This window comes from Quercus robur, chromosome 4 (assembly GCF_932294415.1).
Source record: "Quercus robur chromosome 4, dhQueRobu3.1, whole genome shotgun sequence".
Classification (NCBI taxonomy): domain Eukaryota; kingdom Viridiplantae; phylum Streptophyta; class Magnoliopsida; order Fagales; family Fagaceae; genus Quercus; species Quercus robur.
Genome location: NC_065537.1, coordinates 16,424,876 through 16,444,903, shown reverse-complemented (window position 1 = coordinate 16,444,903; position 20,028 = coordinate 16,424,876). Strand labels below are relative to the sequence as shown.

Here is a 20,028-nt window from a genome sequence, read left to right as displayed (position 1 = left end):
TGTTTGTGTTTCATTCTATCATAACAGCACACAGTTTTTTATTCTTAGTTCTTACTTAATCATACACTGTGCCTTATTTAACAACCTCATATCTAGTCAAACGCTAAAAATCAAAATGATGTTATGTTCGTAGATGGCGCCAAAGCTAGATATCACATCTAATATTTTTTAGGAGATGTTGAGAAGATCCGGTAGTTATTTCAAGGCTATAAGATTTTATTATAATAATATCTTTATGTAAAAAAATAAAAAAATAAATAAAAAATTAACAGATAGCATTTAAATGTTTTTACCTTTTACTTTTATTTTTATCATAAATTGAGTCAGCAAATTTTTGAATAGATGTGTATTTTAATGAAATGATGGATCAATAAGCAAAAGTGACATGGTCTACCATAAAAATCTTATAATTTCTTGCAAAAGTGATATGGTCTACTATGAGAATTTCTCCGGTCAAACAAGTGGCAAAGAATGGAGTTTTAGTACTGTTTGTGTTCTAAAAACAATCGAAATGTGTCGCAGAAATAACCAAGCAAATGCTCTGATTTGAAGTTTTTTCACATCTGTTGTGTTGCAGTATTTGGGCCAGAATCTGATAGCATCAATGATGAAGGGCTCAGCTCTCCACCTAGTAGATGGAAGGGTAAATGCCAAGGCAACAATTTGAATTCACCTACAACAAGTGAGCTCTCTCTCTCCGCAGTACTTATGTGAGCATTGTAATGGGTCCAAATTAGTCATTACATAAACAAGAACTAACGAGGTAGAGAAAATTTCATAGTAAAAATAAAATTGGTCATGTTATTAGTGACAACTTTTTTTTTGATAAATATGTTACTAGTGATAACTCTCAACAGCAAATATTATTCAGCAGTTTTACCGTTGTGCAGTTTGCTGTGTTAATGGGAGAGAACCAACAACTAAAAAAGGATGCAATCCTAATTCGACTGGAAAAGGCATCTTGACTTCAAGTTCGACTGGAAACTTAGGGCCTCAGACATTAACCCTCTCCGAGTATGCACCTTGGATATTAGCTGTTGCCGCCAACACCATTGACAGGAAATTTGTTGCTCAAGTTTGCTTGGCAATGGACAAGTGTACACAGTGAGCTTTCGATTGAAATTATTCCATGAAAAAGATAGCATTTCAATACAGTATTCTTTATTAATACCATACTAATTTTTTGAATGATCTAAGAAGGGCCTCTCCATTAATAGCTTCAACTTCAACAAAAAATCGTTTCCCTTGATTTAGGCAGGAGATGCTGCAAACTACTATGCAGGTGCTGACTTGGATAATTCAATATATTTCAAAAATGGTTCCATGAATTCTTTCAAAGTACGAGGACAGATTGTTTTCTGTGAACCCTTATGGGATGACATTGATATCTTTTTAGCCAACAGTGTAAAAACCATTATGATCTACCACTAGCGAGGCTCCTATGTCAGCCCATTTTATGACAAAATAGAAATGAGTTTTCTTCTTTTATACACTTGTTTAAGCATCCACAACATACATAAAAACATTGGACTTTGTGATCACCAAATCATAATGTCACTTTTGTACCATAATGCAACCAAAGTTGCAAATCTTCAAGTCAGTGGACAAAAAAGCTACTTCATTAAGTTCAAAAGTGTTTCAAACTACACTAATCTAAATTGGTTCCAACTCCCAATAACCCATTAGATCAACTAATTAAACTAAAACTAATTAAGTTAAAACAATTAAACTAAAAACAAAAGACATTTTTTAGAAACCCTACCCTACATACCCCACAACTCACACTTTTCAGTTTTCATTCTCACTCTCAGACAGCCTCCACACTCCACACTCCACTCCAATCCAATTCTGCCTCTGCCACTGGCTTCCCCTTTTCTTTCACTCTTAGTCTCTTTTGATCATCAGTGGATCAGCTTCGTTCTTTACTTCTTTTGATAATCAATATGATTCTTCTCTCCTTCTTCCCATTGCTTTCTTGATTTTCTTTGTTCTTCAACAGCTCTACCTCTCTCTCTATTGCTTTGTTTTTTTATATGTGACTAAAGTTAGGGATTTGAAAATCTCGATATGTCATTAAAGTTAGGGTTTTGAAAATCTCAAAAACCGACCAAAACCAACTGAAACCGAAATAAAACCAAAACTGAAAATTTCCAATTATTTCGATTGGTTTCGGTTAAGAATTTCACAAACCGAAAATTTCAGTTTTGGTCGGCCAAACACTAAGAAAACCGGCCAAATCAAACCGATTCCACCCCTATTATATACCATATGCACTAGAATGATAGGTTATACTTTGACTGTTTTTGATATGTTATAAAAATTCTATTAAAGAAACACAGACGTCCCAGTTTACAAGAGGTATAATAAGAAGGCCATATCTTTACTAGATTCTAGATCCTTCTAGGTAATATCTTCTTAATTGCTTCCTGCTTTCCCCCAAGGCTAAGCACACTCAATCTCTCCTTCAGCTTCCACTTCTATGTCAAGCATCATAACTGCAATCTCTTGACTTTGTAAATTTTTCTTTTAACAAAGGTAAGTACTAAATCATTGTGGTTTGTAAACTAAATATATGCTAAATGGAGAATAAAGTTACTTTTTTGGCAGCAGATTTACAAGGACAGTCTTTATAATTTTTTGTGCTATATCAGAGTATACATATTTCTAAATTATATTGAAAAAAAAAAAAAATGTTAGTACCTGCCTAAAGGTACATATACGCATATATACAGTGTTGTTATACTTCCCCATTTTAAGGCTTTGGTTCAGATAAACTTGGATGTTCTATGTATAACTGTACACAGAGAGGTTCGCTACTCATTGACTTAATAGGGGTCAGGAGGGGAGGTTGCTCCCACTGCCTTGTGTCTGTTGGGATCCATTGCTCCACATCCTTGTTTGCACTAGCTTCTGGAAGGGATCGAAAGTAAGCAGTTATCTCCCACCTGTAGTCTGTCAAAAGAGAAGAGTGTGGGTGCAGGTGGGGGGTAGATTAGAGACCTACCCTTAATTCTAAACATAAAAGGAAAAAAAATCCAGGATATAGATCATGAATGCAGCAAATACTTGAGAATTCCTTCAAGCATAGGAACCAACACCAAGGCATTTGATAAATAATGGAAAGCCATAACAAAATAATATAAAATAATAAAAAAGGCATATTTTGTAACACATGTATACAGAATGAAGTATTAAACTGAGAATCAATATACTGAACTGCTATATTCAGCACTTACCGCGGGGAAGAACCTTAGTAAGAGATTCTGAGACCGAAAGCTTGATTAAGAATGATCTAAGAGAGAACTCCAGGTCAGCTTCTTCAACCTTTGAGCCATATGACAGATTCACTGCAAGCTTGAAAACAAAACGCTCCACTGGGATGCCGTCAGTGTTGAAAAAAATAACTGCTGCTCTCTCCACCATTCCCTATTTGTGAAGGACAAGGCTGTTTCAGTTGATAATCATAACATGAAACCAAAATCTTAATATTCTTTGTTAAAATTTATATTTAGGCAACTCAATTCAAATAACTAATTGCAACACAAGTTTTATACATCCCTATATGATGATTGGAAAAATTCATCAAAAGTAAGGAGCCTCTCTGTTACGGATACTTGAATTTTTAATTCAAGTAAAAATTATAGGAGATTATGATGACAGAAGTTGGTTAAAGAAATTATGAGAGAAGCAAATCTTATCTTTAACTAACGGATATAATTAGACAATACCAGAGATTCTATACAAGAAGAAGGGTGACTCCGACAGTAGAAATTACCCAATTTACCATTCAATTTTTCTTTTCTTCTATTGATCCCCCCCACTACTTATTTCCATTCAAACTATCAACATTTGGGTCTATGTTTTGTAACACTTTAATGGTTAATAATCACCCAAATGGCAATAGAGAATCATTCTGAAATTAAAGCACAATATATGATCAATCTTTCAAAGTTAACTAAAACCAATATGGTCAGCTAGACATAACCTAATGTTTCCTCCTTACTTAAATATAACATGTGAATTCTTTCAATACAAGCCAAGCAGTGAAATTCTCCAATACGTAAGCCCACTTTAACACCTGAGTATAGCCTCTACTAATATAGGACAAGTATTTTATTTAACTTACAACAAATTGAGAAGGAAAATAACAAATTTACCATGCCAACCACTCAAACCTTTCAGAAGTTATTGGTTACAAACTTAACAAAGCATCATGAATTTGAGGATGACTATCCAATCAAAAAGAAAAAGTATTTGCAATTGTTTTCCATAGCATTTGTAATATTATTTTTACATTACAAAAATAAAAACATCACCGTGACTAATAGCATACACTAAAAAGATCCTTTATCTACATAGAACATTAGAAATTGCATTGACCGAAAAAGGAAGGGGGGGGGGGGGGGGGGGCGGGGAACTCATTTTATAGATTTAGCATCATCAATTTAAATATTATTTATAACTAAATCCAAAACCAACCTTTTGGATAAAAGGAAGAAGACCAAAGACAGCAGAATGTATATAATCTCTGAGCTGAGGGTGGCGAGCCCTCTGAACCACCAAATTCATATACCTCCTCCTCTCAAATGCACCTTTCACCCACAAATTCACCATCACCCAATTCATCAAGTAGGTATATATAGATAACACAATATCAGAAATGCACTTCTTCTTTTCTTTCTTTTCCTCCTGCTTTGATGCATATAAATTTTATAGGCAACCAAACAGAGAGAGACAGAGAGAGAGAGAGAGAGAGAGAAGGGTTTAAAGAGAAACTAACCAGAAGGGTAAACCCCTTTGAGGAAAACAATAGAAGTGATCGCCACTTCCAAGAATTCAACCAAAATCCGAGCTGCTTCACCTGCCATTAATTTTCACTCACACTCAGTTTCTTTTTTCTATTTTCTTTTTTCTTTTTTTCAATTTAAAAGGAAAAAAAGGTATAAGAGAAAAGGAAGTAATAAAGTTAAAACCTTGAGGAGATTGGTTATCTTTCCGATCCATAACACTAATAAATACTATGTATGCATCTCTGTAAGCTGCAATTTCTGTGCTGCTCCAATTTGGTTATCTGACTCTCTATTTTTGGGTTTGGAAATGCTTGCCAGTTGCAGCCCTTCTGATGATTGTCTTGCACTTATGTTTCAAATTTTCACCAACTCTCAATTTGAGAACCATACATCATAGTTGTGCTTATTATTCTAGGTAAAATAAATAAAGATACAAAGATGAACTACAAAGTATTACAAAATTAGGGATACAAATATATTCTTGTAGCCCTGTAATGACTGAGCCACATCAATCTAGAGAGACCTATACGTGCATACATACATTCAATAAGCTCTTACCTCCAAAAAGAAAAATCTACCTATATGCAGTTGCCCATTGCAGATAGATAACACACCTTTTATGTTAAACATAGTTTGCAGCTCAAAATTATTGGAACCATAACACTATACCTACCAAATTATATAGCCAAGAAAAAAGAGCTAACGCACGTCTAAGTTCTAACCTGACCTTAACGGGTTTGTATTATGGGCAGAGGTGAAGTTGCATTGGTGAATTTTAAGGATGTTGATAAAAGTATATACTATAATGTATAATCAAAATGACAAAACTTAGATACAGTTACTTAGGTTCCCCAATTGAAATAAACCACATAACTATATTGACCAATGTAACAATACAACCATTAGGTACAACAACACAGCTTTTTTTGCCCATTAGGCTAATTTCTCACATAATAAAAATGTTTCAAAATCGACCACATTACTAATATGTTTAGGAAATTAGCCTAAGATGCAAAAAAAGCCCAACAACACCTAAGAAACTGTACCTAAGTTTTACCTAGGTCAAGAATCTCACATTAATGACCAAAAAGAAAACATTGGTGAATAGCAAAAATGAGTCTCAAATCAATGGCAGATTCAATCCTTTTTGGCAGATTTTGTCTGGGTTCAACTGAAAACTAAAAACCCATATGCCAAAACAACATTTTGATAATTTTTCTTTTTCATCTTTGATTATATGAGAAACTTTTTGAAGAGTTAGTGACTTGGGTTCAATCTAATTCTAACATATCTAAAATATTCATTACTGTTCTCCAAGAATTGAACCAAGTCTCAGTTATTCAACATAATAAGTTTATCATTGTATGAAAATATGTGAGTTGTAGCCAAAAAATGAATAACATAAAAGGTACTATGTAGATGGGTTACCTGAGATTTTAGCAGTGGCACGATAGAGAAGAATGAACAGAGGAGATAACTGTGTGGGGGGGTTTTGGCGTTTTTAGAAACGTATTTCCAAATAAAAACGCGATGCCAAGAACACGTCTTTTCTTTTCGCGTTTACCCTTAAAAGAGTTCAAATTTTTTATTTTTGAGGTTTTTTATTTTTATTTTTTAATTTAAGATTACAATTAACATCCGGATTTTTTTTTTTCTTAAAAAATAAAATCCGGAGCTAAAGATAGCAATGGGACAGGAGTACAGGACAGCTTATTAATCACACTGCTCCATGAGTGGTGAGTAATTATTGTAAAGTCCAAGATCATCACTCCCTCCTCTCACATGAGAAGTATATATTTTTTCGCTTTATTCCCTATTTGAGACAAAAAAAAAAAAAAAAAATTTTACGTAAGGTTAGAGTGGGATAAGTCAAGGTCAAAATGAGTTGGAGACACGTTATCATTTCTAATGAAGTGACATGACATTAATGAGGTAAAGATAATGAAAAATCAGAAAGACAATTGTGAAAGTAGTAAGAGATAGAAAAAAGTAAAGAAATATTATACCCATAATATTTTTACAATACTTTTACAATAAATTTTAAGTGACAGATTGTTATGGATTGTTATTAATGAAAAAGAAAAGTAACTTTAGTGATTCAAATTAGAACCAATAACAATTACTACTTATAATTTATTGGGAAAATGTTATAAACATAATAATTCTTAAAAAAAAAAGTGAGGAGATATGTATAGAATATACTAAATTGATTTGTCCTCTTACTTAGATGGCAAGAGTCAAGATACCCACCATTGATATGTACAGAAAATACTAAATTGTTAAATGTCCCATGCCACATTTCGTGAACAACTATACCCAAAAATGAAAGAATTGTGATGTGGCGTTCAATAAGCCACTGCTTGACTTTAAATGTATATATATATATATATATATATATATATATACTGTCAAATTTGGAAAGCTAATCAGAATGCACTAAATTTTAGAATATTTCAGTAATCTTTCTATGTAATCCCCCTTCTTTCTCCTTTCATTTCCCTATGTTCCAAACATACCTCATTTAAAATAAATAATAATAAATTAATTAATTTGAAGCATTTTGCTTGTACATTCCATTTAGCTAGTAGTTACTTTTTGTTTGAAAATTAACTGAGAGTACGGACCCAGAGGGGCCCGCCCCCAGGCCTTCTGAAAAAAGTAACGATAAGTATATTTTATATATAATAGGTGTAAGCCCAAAATAATAATAGGTAAAGCCCAAAAATATGTATATTTAGGCACCTCTTTCGTGTACCGTGGCCTTCTTACCTCCAAAACCATCGGCCCAACTTAACCCAGTCCAGCCTAAATTCATGTAAATTTTCAACCCAAAACATAATAAATTTTATTAAAAAACAAAGCAAAAATAAATTAGCAAATAAAAACTAATAGTATTTTGTGTCTTTTGTTTTTGTTAATAAATAAATGCATCTTAATGTATTAATATTAAGAAACAATAATTTTATTATTAAAAACACACAGAAAGAGGAGAGAATGTCTTAAAGAAACTGATAGTAATGTATATTCAAAAGAGCTTAACTCTTGAATACATAGTATAGACTTTAAACCTCTTTAACTCACACTCATTTTTCAATGTGCAATTAATCCACTATTTTTTTTTTTTTTTTTTGAGATGCAGTTATCAAAATAAAACCAAATTTAAGAAATAAACAAGCAAAACATGGGCCAGAACAATGGGAATCAGAGTAACATACATTACGAAACCCATAAGCTGAAATAAGTCACAATCTCATTCATAACTAATTAACTACCAGTATATAAGTTAGAATTTATCCCCAAAAAATAAATAAATAAATAATTACATGGTAGCTTTAGGAGGTGAGTAAATGATTTTGGTTTTTTGGCAGGTGAAAGCATGAAAACTCATTGCAATGTAACAAAATAATTTAAATAAAGAGTAGGGGAAAGATTGTACAACCCACTTATACAAATTTTTTTTATTTGTAATTTATCCCCAATTTGGAGAGAGAGAGAGAGAGAGAGAGAGAGAGAGAGAGAGAGAGAGAGAGAGAGAGTGTGTGTGTGTTAAAATTTACTACCAAAATCAATATTCTTGTTTCTTTTAGGGGTGTTTGTAATACTTATGGCAATGCATATTACAGCCTTTATACAAGCGTTATATAGAAGCATTTTTTGAGGCACTTTGTGTGTGTTACAAATCCATTGAAAACATGGTAGCACAGGAGTTGAATCTTGTTGAGGGTGAGAGAGAAGGTAAGGTAAAACTGAAGAGGGATGGAAAAAGGTTATAATTATAAGAGGGTTGGTTTGCACTACAATAGGCATAAGTACGATAAACACCATTTTTATTAGCACAAGCCTCTAAACAATAATTTTTAGCATAACTCTCTTAAAATATTTAAAGGCTGTGTGAGAGTCAAGGAAGTCAATTCCGTACCGTACCGGCCGGTATATAGTATATACTATACTAGTCAGTGCATCGGTACAGGTTGATCCCTTGTTTTAAATTTGAAAAACATCGGCCATACCGGCAAAATCCGACTGTTTCGTCGATAAAGATGTTTTGGACCGGTACAAACAAGAAGAAAAAAGAAAAAGAAAAGGAAGAAGAAGATGAGAAAAATGGGTCTATGACTCACTAACTTGGTGCCTAATGACTGAGATATGTGTTCCAAATCTTTCATTTCTTTCCCTTTTATACCCTTTTCTAATTTAGATCTCATTCTTCTCCATTGTAGCTGCCACTGCAACTTCTTTATTCTCCTTCTTCTTCTTCTTTTTTCCTACGGCTTTGGTTTCTTCACTGCTAATGCATTACAACTGTGTGCTTTCAGTTTTGTGTCTTTCAAATTTCCTTATCTAATATTTAGTCAATGATATCAGATGGTTAGGTGGAAGTGGTGTGGCAATTTAATGCACTTACTGTATATCTTTTGCTATGTTAGAGCCATCATGTGTCCATCTTTTTTTTTCTTCCTTTTTTTTTTCTCTTTTTTTTTTCTCTTTTTTTTTTCTTTTTTTTTTTTTTTTTGGCGTTAATTCATTCCTTCGCTTGTTGTTTATTGTAAATATTGTAACTTATTAGTATTATTTGTTTTCTTAGTATGTAATGAACAATTAAGCTTTTTATTTTTTATATTGTGTTTTTTTGTTCTTTTAATTGATGTTAAAATCTAAAACCATGAATAATTTGTTTTGAATTGATGTAATATTTTATGGTAAACTTTTGTATTTATAAAATTTGACTAATAAATATACAAATAATATATATAGCGGTAAACCCGAAACAGTACACCGGTATTGACTGATACCCAAAATATATCGTACCACTAGCCAAATCGATACAACCTCCAATACGGTATTGACTTCCTTGATAAGAGTTTGAATGCTAACAAAGGCACAATTTATACTGCCTAATTCCTTTGCAAAGCATAGGATGTCGAATAACTTCAAAATAAAGGATATTATTAAAAATATTTCAAATTTTACTACACAAAGTTTACAAACCGACGTAACAATAAATGTGATGCACTTAATTGACAAAAGAAATAAATGTCGGAACTTTTTTTTTTTTTTTTATTCCTATAAACTTTATTTTCACCCGTCAATATATAGTTTTCATTAGAGAAAGAGATACTCTTTTAATAATGACTTTTGGTATATCTAAATAAATAATGACTTTTGGAAAAGTTTTATAGTTTTTTTTTTTTTTTTTGAGAAATAATTACAACATGCTATTAACCCCGCAGCTCGAACTCTTTCCCCCCTAGACCCCCAAGCACTTTGTGCATGGAGAGACGCCAATTCAGTTACAAGTGTAGGGAATTTAACCAAAATCCCAACCTGTGAGAAACAAAACAAATAGAGTAAACACACGCCAAAGAAAACAATCACATGCACAAGACAATATTTACGTGGTTCGGCAATTTGCCTACGTCCACGGAGTTGCAGGGATTTCACTATTATCAGGGAAAATACAATAGTGCACAAGAACACTCTCAAGAAACCCAATTCCCAATTACACCCTAGCACTCTCTCACAGAAAAAATAAGAATAGAAGCTGGCTGCCTCTCTTTTCTCTATTTTCTCTCATGCGACTGCACACTAAGTTAATTGGAATTTCTCTCTTATAGCTTTACTAAATCTCAAACCTAATATATATATTTATATATATATATATATATATATATGTCAAAGTTGGCTGAAGAGGTTCCTATTACAAATAGGATTCGGTCAACTAAGGTTAGACTGACTTGGGCTTGTGGCAATTCAAGCCACACACGGGCCCACTTCAACAAATCTCCACCTTGGCTTGAATTGATCAAGTTACACTAGCAAACTCCTCCATCAGCTCCACCTTAGACAAGCTGCAAACATCAACCACAATCCTCCATAACACAATCCCTCATCCCTGCAACTCATCCTCCTGTCCTCAAGCTAAAAGGCCAATTGAAGCTGCGCACAGCTTCAACTTCTCAATAGTGACACCTTTAGTCAACATGTCTGCCGGGTTCTTAGATCCACAAATCTTCTTAAGTATTACCAGCTTATCTTCAACAAGATAACGGATAAAGTGGTATTTTGTCTGTATGTGCTTCGACTTTAAATGAAAAGCCGAATTTTTAGCAAGAAAGATTGCACTCTGACTGTCACTGTGTAGAATGCTCATATCCTGCTTCTTACCCAATTCATCTAAGAAACCATGTAGCCAAATCATCTCCTTTCCAGCTTCAGTTGCTGCAACATACTCAGCTTCTGTAGTAGACAAAGTGATAATCTTTTGCAGATTTGAAGCCCATGATATAGCTGTACCACCCAAAGTAAAAACAAACATAGTAGTACTCTTTCTACTATCAATATCACCAGCAAAATCAGCATCTACATAACCTTGCAGTTTCAAACTTGCACCTATGAAGCAAAGACATGTATCTGATGAACCCTTCAGATATCTCAGAATCCACTTGACTACCTCCCAATGCTGCTTTCCAGGCCTACTCATGAATCTGCTCACGACTCCCACTGCATGTGCAATGTCTGGCCTTGTACACACCATAGCATGCATCAAGCTGCCAATAGCTGAGGCATAAGGCACCTTGCTCATATGGTCCCTTTCTACTTCTGTCTTCGGTGACTGTTCTTTACTTAGTTTGAAATGACTACCCAAGGGTGTGCTTACTGGTTTAGCTTCATTCGTGTTGAACTTGCTGAGAACTTTCTTCACATACTCTGACTGTGAAAGTTTCAATGTATCATTAGCCTTGTCTCTAATAATTCTCATACCAAGGATTTGCTTTGCAGCTCCCAAATCCTTCATTGCAAACTGTTTGGACAATTGCTTCTTCAGATTATTAATCTCCTTAATGCTAGACCTTGCAATAAGCATATCATCCACATACAACAGTAATATAATGTAAGAATTGTCAAAAGACTTAACATAACAACAGTGATCAGTTTCACATCTCTTGAATTCAATTCTATGCATAAAACTATCAAATTTCTTGTACCACTGTCTAGGAGCTTGTTTTAGGCCATACAAGCTCTTTTTCAGTTTGCAGACTAGATTCTCTTGTCCTTGAGCAATGAACCCTTCTGGCTGAATCATGTAAAGGTCTTCCTCCAAGTCACCATGAAGGAACGCCGTCTTCACATCTAACTGCTCAAGATGTAAGTTTTCTGCAGCCACCATTCCAAGTACCAGTCTGATTGTTGACATCTTCACAACTGGAGAAAATATCTCTATGTAGTCAATGCCCTCCTTCTGCTGGAACCCTTTAACAACTAATCTGGCCTTGTAACGTTTGCTACCATCATGCTCATTCTTTATTCTGTATACCCACTTGTTGTGCAAAGCCTTCTTTCCTACTGGCAATTCAGTCAGTTCTCATGTCTGATTCCCCAACAAGGAATCCATCTCATCCTTCATGGCTAACTCCCACTTGCTTGAATTCTCATCTTGCAAGGTTTCATCATAACATTCTAGCTCACCACCATCAGTCAACATGAGGTAATTTAGAGTGGGTGAATAACGCTATGGAGGTCTAATATTCCTAGAAGATCTGCGGACTTCAGTTACAGGTGTACTCAGATCTACCTGTGAATTTACATTCTCCTTATCTTCTTCACCCCTTTTCTGGACAGTACTTTCAGTCAATTCATCTAAGTTGACAAACTCAGATTTCTTTTGATCTATCTCTGTGACATCTGACACTACAGTTGACATGTCCTTGTACATAACCTGTTCATTAAATATCACATTTCTACTTCTGATGATTTTCCTGTTTTGTTCATCCCAAAACCTATAGCCAAATTTCTCATCACCATAGCCAATGAAAAAACATATTTTAAACTTTGCATCAAGTTTACTACGAGCATCAGAATCAATATGAACATAAGAAACACAACCAAAAACTTTTAAATGTGAAAACTTTACCTCTTTACCACTCCAAACCTCTTCAGGAAGTTTGAACTCCATGGGAACTGATGGTCCTCGGTTTATCAGGTAAGCTGCAGTGCTAACAGCATCAGCCCAAAAAGTTTTTGGTAATCCAACATGCAACCTCATACTCCTGGCACGCTCATTGAGAGTTCTGTTCATGCGCTTAGCCACACCATTCTGTTGTGGTGTCCCAGGAATGGTCTTCTCCATCCTAATTCCCTATGCAGCACAATACTCACTGAACCCTCCATCTATGTACTCTCCTCCATTATCCGACCTCAAACATTTTACTTTCAAACTTGTTTCTGTCTCAACCATGGCCTTCCACTTCTTAAAAGTTTCAAATACATCAGATTTATTTTTCAGAAAATAAACTCATACCTTTCTGCTTGAGTCATCAATGAAAGTGATGTAGTACCTTGAACCTCCAAGGGATGCAACCGGAGAAGGCCCCCACAAATCAGTATGTACTAATTCCAATTTTTCAGCCTTCGGTGTCTTGCCAGTTTTCAAGAAGTTCACCTTTTTCTGCTTTCCTAAGATGCAACTTTCACACATGTCAAAATCAATGGACTTCAATTCTGGTAGTTTTCCTTTTGACAGCAGCATCTTCATCCCTTTCTCACTCATGTGACCAAGTCTGTGGTGCCATAGGCTTGTATCAGTACTTGCATCAGCAACTACAATTGTGTCTCTTGGACTTAAGGTCATGTCAGAGTACCGGTTTTCTTTCCACGAGCCAATACCCTAGCTCCCTTTGTAACCTTCAAAGTACCACCAACAAATAGTATTGTATGCCCTTCATCATTAAGTTATCCAACAGAAATCAGATTCCTCCTTAGGTCAGGAATATGTCGAACTTTCTCCAGTAACCAAACAGATCCATTGGACAACAATATCCAGACGTTTCCCATACCTACAACATCCAAGGCTGAACCATCAGCCAAATACACTTTATCAAAATCACCTGTAATATAATTCTGTATGATTTCTCGGTGTGGAGTGGTATGAAACGAAGCTCCTGAATCCAAAACCCAATTATCAAGTGGACTGTTTACTACAAGAAGTAATGCATCCTGTACCTCTTCTGTTACAGCATTAGCAGAATCATCTCCATTCTTCTTCTTAGAACTTTTGCATTGATTCCTAAAGTGACCTGTTTTCCCACAGTTCCAGCATTATACTTGTTGGCCTGATCTAGATTTGCTTCTATTCCGATTAGAATTTTTGGATTTTGATCTGCCTCGGTTTGAATTTCTGTCATTACCTCTACCTCTTGTCTTAAGGTTTAGGGCAGAACCAGATCCTGAGGTTTCGCCTGCATCTCTTTTGCGAATCTCCTCAGCCAGAATTAAATCTCGTATGTCATTGTACTTCAGCTTTTTTTTTCCTGTAGAATTGCTTACTGCCATCCTCATTACCTCCCAACTATTTGGCAAAAAAGTCAAGACGATCAGAGCACGAATCTCATCATCAAAATCAATTTCTACAGACGACAATTGATTTGTGATAGTATTAAATTCATTCAGATGTTGTGCTACTGATGCATTCTCTGCCATCTTCAAATTGAACAATTTCTTCATCAGATGCACCTTGTTATTTGTTGACGGCTTTTCATACATACCGAACAAAGCCTTCATTAAATCTGTTGTGGTCTTCTCCTTTACAACATTGTGTGCAACAGACCTAGACAGAGTTAACCTAATAACTCAAAATACCTGTCTATCAAGAAGAGCCCATTCCTCAGCTTTCACAGCCTCAGGTTTTTCCCCTAGAAGCGGTAGATGCAACTTCCTCCCATAAAGGTAATCCTCGATTTGCATCCTCCAAAATCCAAAGTCTGTGCCATCGAACTTTTCTATTCCAGACGCCTTTCCGGCTTCCTCTGCCATTGCTCCCACTCAAACCTAACCCTAGGCTCTGATACCAGTTGTAAGGAATTTAACCAAAATCCCAACCTGTAAGAAACAAAACAAATAGAGAAAACACATGCCAAAGAAAACAATCACACGCACAAGACAATATTTACGTGGTTCGGCAATTTGCCTACATCTACGGAGTTGCAGGGATTTCACTATTATCAAGGAAAATACAATAGTGTACAAGAACACTCTCAAGAAACCCAATTCCCAATTACACCCTAGCACTCTCTCACAGGAAAAATAAGAATAGAAGCTGGCTGCCTCTCTTTTCTCTATTTTCTCTCATGCGGCTGCACACTAGGTTAATTGGAATTTCTCTCTTATAGCTTCACTAAATCTCAAACCTAATATATATATATATATATATATATATATATATGTCAAAGTCGGCTGAAGAGGTTCCTATTACAAATAGGATTCGGTCAGCTAAGGTTAGACTGACTTAGGTTAGACTGACTTGGGCTTGTGGCAATTCAAGCCACACACGGGCCCACTTCAACAACAAGGCCTTTGGCGAAAAATTTTATAGCTTTTAAATAACGTTATCAATAAAGAATAAAGATTCATCTATTCAATTATGCACAAAATTACCATGCCTTAGAAAAGAGTCATCATAATTTCTGATTGCTGGAAGTCTATAGGTAAATTACTAAATTATATTGATGGAAAAGCAAATAAAGTAGCTGACTTCATTGCTTTCATTGGGCATGACCTTCAAATGCACGTAGGTTAATTTGGAATTTCAATCCTCTTTACTTTTTAGATATAATTGTTGTAAACCCTATAAGAGGAATTGTTCTAGTAAATTTTCCCACACACCTAAAAAAGTTATTGGGCATGACCTTCAATTTTTTATTTTAATAATCTATTTATTATAACAAGCGTTGAAGGAAGATTCGTTCTTTAGTTCTCCTTGTAAATGAGACCAAGCAATGCTAATAAGTTAATATTATTCTCAAATAGTAATCTCATGCAAATCCTTTATTTATTATTTTTTTTATACAAGATAGAAATTCTACTCTAGTTTAATCTATATGTATATGTGTGTGAAGCTCCCTCCTGGAGACTTAAACCCCGGCCCTTGTCCTCACACCCCACACCCCACAAGCATTTATACTTATAGAGTGACCATCGCACCAAGAGTGTGCGGTGATAATCTCATGCAAATCTTAACAGGATATAAAATATTAAGCTTATTTGGCTTATGTAAATCTTTTTAAAACTTTATTTTTTTTAGATACAATTATAACTTTTTACATTTTTTTTTTAGGGATAAAATGCAAAATCACTCCCACTTTAGGGATAAAAGTCACTTTTTTTTTTTTTTTTTTTTTTTTTTTTTGGAGAAAAGGATAAAAGTCACTTTAACTTTATTCCTTTCGATAATTTGGGAGATAGGGAATTTCAATTCCAAAAATCTCCATCAAAACCATCCATAAGTGACTTCATCATTTGAGAAGAAGCATTAAAAAAAAGATCTTTAATCAAATTTTAATTTAAATAGTTTTTTATTACAATTTATTCTAAAAATAAGTTTTTTAATATAAAAATGAAATGTAAGAAGACGAAAATTAAATGTTAGAATCAATTAAACTAAATTTCAAAATTCATGAAATAATTTGGGAGATAGGGGATTTCAATTCCAAAAATCTCCATCAAAAACATCCATAAGTGACTTCATCATTTGAGAAGAAGCATTAAAAAAAAGATCTTTAATCAAATTTTAATTTAAATAGTTTTTTATTACAATTTATTCTAAAATAAGTTTTTTAATATAAAAATGAAATGTAAGAAGACGAAAATTAAATGTTAGAATCAATTAGACTAAATTTCAAAATTCATGGATTTTTAGTTTTTAATTAAAAAAATAGCAGAAAATCAGTTTGTTTTTACCTTAGAAAATCAATTAAAAAAAAGTCCAAAATATATTACGGGAAAAAGTAAAAAAAAAGACACGGCTTATAAATTCCCAAACTAAGGTCTGAGGTCCGATGAGGTCTGAGAGAGTTGTGATTTCGAAGAAACTTTTCAGATATCAGATAAACTCTTCTATTTCTATGTCAATTTCAACCTCCAAAGAATGGAGCTCTACATGTGACCCTTAAAAGACCCTGCACTCCAACTGTTCGACGATTGGTCCCAGAGACACCTCTTTGTTCTTATTCGGAAATGCAGGGGACATTCATGTTCTTGAGCTTAAACAAGCTTCTCAAATGTTCAAAAACTGGTTCTAAGACATGGGTTCCAGTGAGGCACAAATCAAGTGGAGGAAGAAGACCCAAGAAGAAAATATACCACAGGGTCCATGAACTTGACAGAGTCATGGACTTGCAAAAGAAACCATCTTTGATCCTTCAGCTCAAGTCCATCATCCAATCCCAGAAACAGCAGTCTCTCTTTCTCAGGGACCTTGAAAAAGAAGTTGGGTTTGTTCAGAAATGGAATTTCATGGCTGTCATTGAGAAGTACCCTGCTATATTTTGTGTTGAAGGGGGTGGCAGTACAAACAGAACACCCCCTTCTGTTAGGCTCACTGATAAGGCCCAAAAGATTGCCAGTGAAGAAGGTGAAGCTAGGAACTTGATGGAACCGATTCTGGTTAAAAATTTGAGGAAGTTGTTAATGTTATCAGTTGATTGTAGAGTACCACTTGAAAAGATAGAATTCATTGAATCTGAATTGGGTTTGCCAAATGACTTTAAGGAGTCATTGATTCCAAAGTACCCGGAATACTTTTCTGTGAAGGATGTCAATGGGAAGGCTTATCTTAATCTGGAAAATTGGGACTCTTCATTGACAGTCACTGCCCGTGAGGAAAGAGCAGCACAGGATGGGATTCCGGACTTTAATGGGAGTCGGAAGCAGGTTAGAATCTCGAAAGATGGTAACTATCGAGGTCCGAATGCATTTAGATTGAGTTTTCCTGTAGGCTTTAGGCCTAACAAGAGTTATCTTGAGGAAATTGAGAGGTGGCAGAAAATGGATTTCCCTTCTCCATACTTAAATGCAAGGAGATTTGAAGCTAAGGATCCAAAAGCCCGAAAACGGGTGGTGGCAGTCCTCCATGAGCTTCTCAGTTTGACTATGGAGAAGAGAATGACATCTGCACAATTGGATGCATTTCATTCTGAGTATCTGTTACCATCTCGATTATTGCTTTGCTTGATAAGGCATCATGGTATGTTCTACATTACTAATAAAGGTGCAAAAAGCACTGTTTTTCTCAAAGAAGCTTACGATGGTTCAAATTTGATAGATAAATGTCCTTTGTTGTTATTTTATGACAAATTCATATCACTTAGTGGTAGAAGAGAGATCAATTTGAACGGCGAGATGCCTTCTTCACAAGTTGTTACCTGAGAATTTGCTTTGCTGAGAGAGATTCTGTGTAATGCTGGTAGATATGGACTATGCTTGTGAGACTTGCTTTAATGCCATAATTAAGTCAGTCATTTTACAGTTCATGATTTTGGTCTAGCTAACTGGTTTTGATCTACCCCAACAATCAAACTTATTTGCGTTGATTCATTTTATTGCCAGGGCTTGATATCTGTGTGTATAAGTATGCAGTTTCCGTATATGTAAGCATATTTTTATATCATTTTGCTTTTGATATCCACAGTTGTGTCTGAGCATTGGTGAATTACTGGAAGTTCTGTTTAAAAATCATACTTACAATAGATCATTTTTTACCTCTTTGTCAATCATTAAATGGGTATTGTGGTTGAACTCGTACAAGCAATATTTTTAGTCAAGGTTATCTATGCAAGTATTTTGATCAACATGAGTTTTAGTATTATGGTGACTGCCTGACTGGGATCTATAGATCTCTATGTTTAGGCTTTTGTACCTTCATTTCTATTCTTCTTGAGGCTTATAACTGCTTCCAATTATTGGCCCCCCTCTCTTCTGTATTATCCTTAATTAAACTGCATCTTCTGGTTGTTTACCTCATGTTGAATTTGGTTGGGAATCCATGGTTAGACGCTATTGAGTTATATGTAGTGCATGAGTGAATTTCAAGAGCAATATCTGTTGAGTACGTAGTCCATTGCTACTCTCTGCTTCTTCCTCTTATCCACTATCTCTTAAATGTCCAAAATTTGAATTTATTTCTTTAAGTTAGTTATCAATTTCAGAGACCTATCCAACATGTTCTGGAAAATTTAATAAAATTGCAATTTAATTAAAAAAATATGATCATATACATATTGATGTATCCCTTTAAAATTCACATCTTATTTTCATTATCAACATATTTGTGTGAAAGCCATCTCCCATATCTATAAGTGCTTCAAAGGCAGTGACTTTGGTCCATTAAATGGCTTCCCCCTCCCCCCTCCCCAAATTTGTTTCTATGATGTAAAAGAATTTATACCTTTTCTTTTTTGTGTAAAAATAAGAAAATATTTTCTTATCTAAAAAATAGAAAAGCTTTGATGTATATCATCTGTCCCATTTCTTTAAGAGATGTAAGGTGCTAGAGGGATGTTGTGAGGATATGAATGAAATTCATGAAACAGTCCAATCCTCTGTCTTAGATTAGCTTAGAAAGCCAGAGACAACCAAATGAAATGAATGAAATGGAGGGGTTGACCAGATGGTTCTATATCTGTGCCATCTGTTTTTGCCAAAGATGTGAAGTGTTTTTTTTTCTTGTTCGTGTTTGGGGCACAAATATATCCAACAAAACCTAAATCAAATCAATAGATTATGGTGTTTGGTGGACAATAGCTGCACTTTATGTGGTTTGGAATGTGACTTCGCTAGAGTAGCGTGGTTTGGATTAGGTTGGTGCCTTTTGTATTGATGCAATTAATGTGAATTTAAGTATTTATCTGATAATGTTGGTAGTTGCTCCCCCAGCTCAAGTCCTGGATGGCAGAGTAACAAACCAGTTGCCATTATTTGCTGCTGTGGTTATAGATTAATTACTGAAGCTAAGGAACTTAACTTGATCTAATTCCACTGAAGTTTTAACAATGAAGCTTCCTGCCAGAGTAATGCAGAATTTTGAAAGCTTTGCTAAGCTCAGACAGGATCTCTACTCAGGCAACTATGGAGCTGACAAAAACCTCCTGCATTAAGTTCAAGATGAACTGTGATGTCACTCTCAATTCAAAGCAGGCATGTATAGCCAACTGTTTTGCGAGACTGGGAAGGCCGTATTCTTAAAGAGTGACCAAAGAGGATTCCAATTTTCCAAAGAAAAGGGTGTTAGGGAGCTGACAATGGAAGGGGAATCCAAGATGTGCATGGATGTTTTAAGAAAGGAGGCAAAGTCCAAGCTGGGAAATGTCTTCCATCCTCGAGGCTATTATGTGGCTCCAGCCTCCTGCATGTATGTTTGATTGGGTTAGTAGGAATGCTAATGGTGTGGCTCACTCCCTAGCTATTG

The 20,028-nt window shown here is 34.9% G+C and overlaps 2 protein-coding genes across 4 annotated transcripts; one reads left to right on the top strand and one right to left on the bottom strand.

Moving 5' to 3' along the window:
* Positions 1–2,611: 2,611 nt before the first annotated feature.
* LOC126720703 (DNA polymerase zeta processivity subunit) lies at positions 2,612–6,384 on the bottom strand. 3 transcript variants are annotated; one of them, XM_050423460.1, is made up of 6 exons: positions 6,219–6,384; positions 4,974–5,136; positions 4,781–4,861; positions 4,480–4,592; positions 3,237–3,426; positions 2,612–2,952 (listed from the first exon to the last, which is right to left on the bottom strand). In XM_050423460.1, exons 2-6 carry the CDS (start codon positions 5,002–5,004, stop codon positions 2,753–2,755), a joined length of 615 nt encoding a protein of 204 aa, XP_050279417.1. In that variant the 5' UTR covers positions 5,005–5,136; positions 6,219–6,384; the 3' UTR covers positions 2,612–2,752. The 3 variants fall into 3 exon arrangements, with proteins under 3 accessions (XP_050279417.1, XP_050279419.1, XP_050279418.1); XM_050423462.1 differs by having other exon boundaries at positions 4,974–5,161; positions 6,219–6,340; XM_050423461.1 differs by having other exon boundaries at positions 4,974–5,201; positions 6,219–6,339.
* Positions 6,385–16,570: 10,186 nt separating this feature from the next.
* On the top strand, positions 16,571–18,092 carry LOC126720701 (protein WHAT'S THIS FACTOR 1 homolog, chloroplastic). Its single transcript, XM_050423459.1, has one exon. It carries the CDS (start codon positions 16,800–16,802, stop codon positions 17,988–17,990), a length of 1,191 nt encoding a protein of 396 aa, XP_050279416.1. The 5' UTR covers positions 16,571–16,799; the 3' UTR covers positions 17,991–18,092.
* Positions 18,093–20,028: the final 1,936 nt, after the last annotated feature.

Excerpts from the sequence above, each read along its gene's own strand:
- LOC126720701 (XM_050423459.1), top strand. The coding sequence starts at position 16,800 with ATGCAGGGGACATTCATGTTCTTGAGCTTAAACAAGCTTCTCAAATGT.
- LOC126720703 (XM_050423460.1), bottom strand. The coding sequence starts at position 5,004 with ATGGATCGGAAAGATAACCAATCTCCTCAAG. Across the intron at positions 4,862-4,973 it reads AGATAACCAATCTCCTCAAG|GTGAAGCAGCTCGGATTTTG; the intron begins GTTTTAACTTTA and ends AATTAATGGCAG. Across the intron at positions 2,953-3,236 it reads TACTAAGGTTCTTCCCCGCG|ACTACAGGTGGGAGATAACT; the intron begins GTAAGTGCTGAA and ends CTCTTTTGACAG.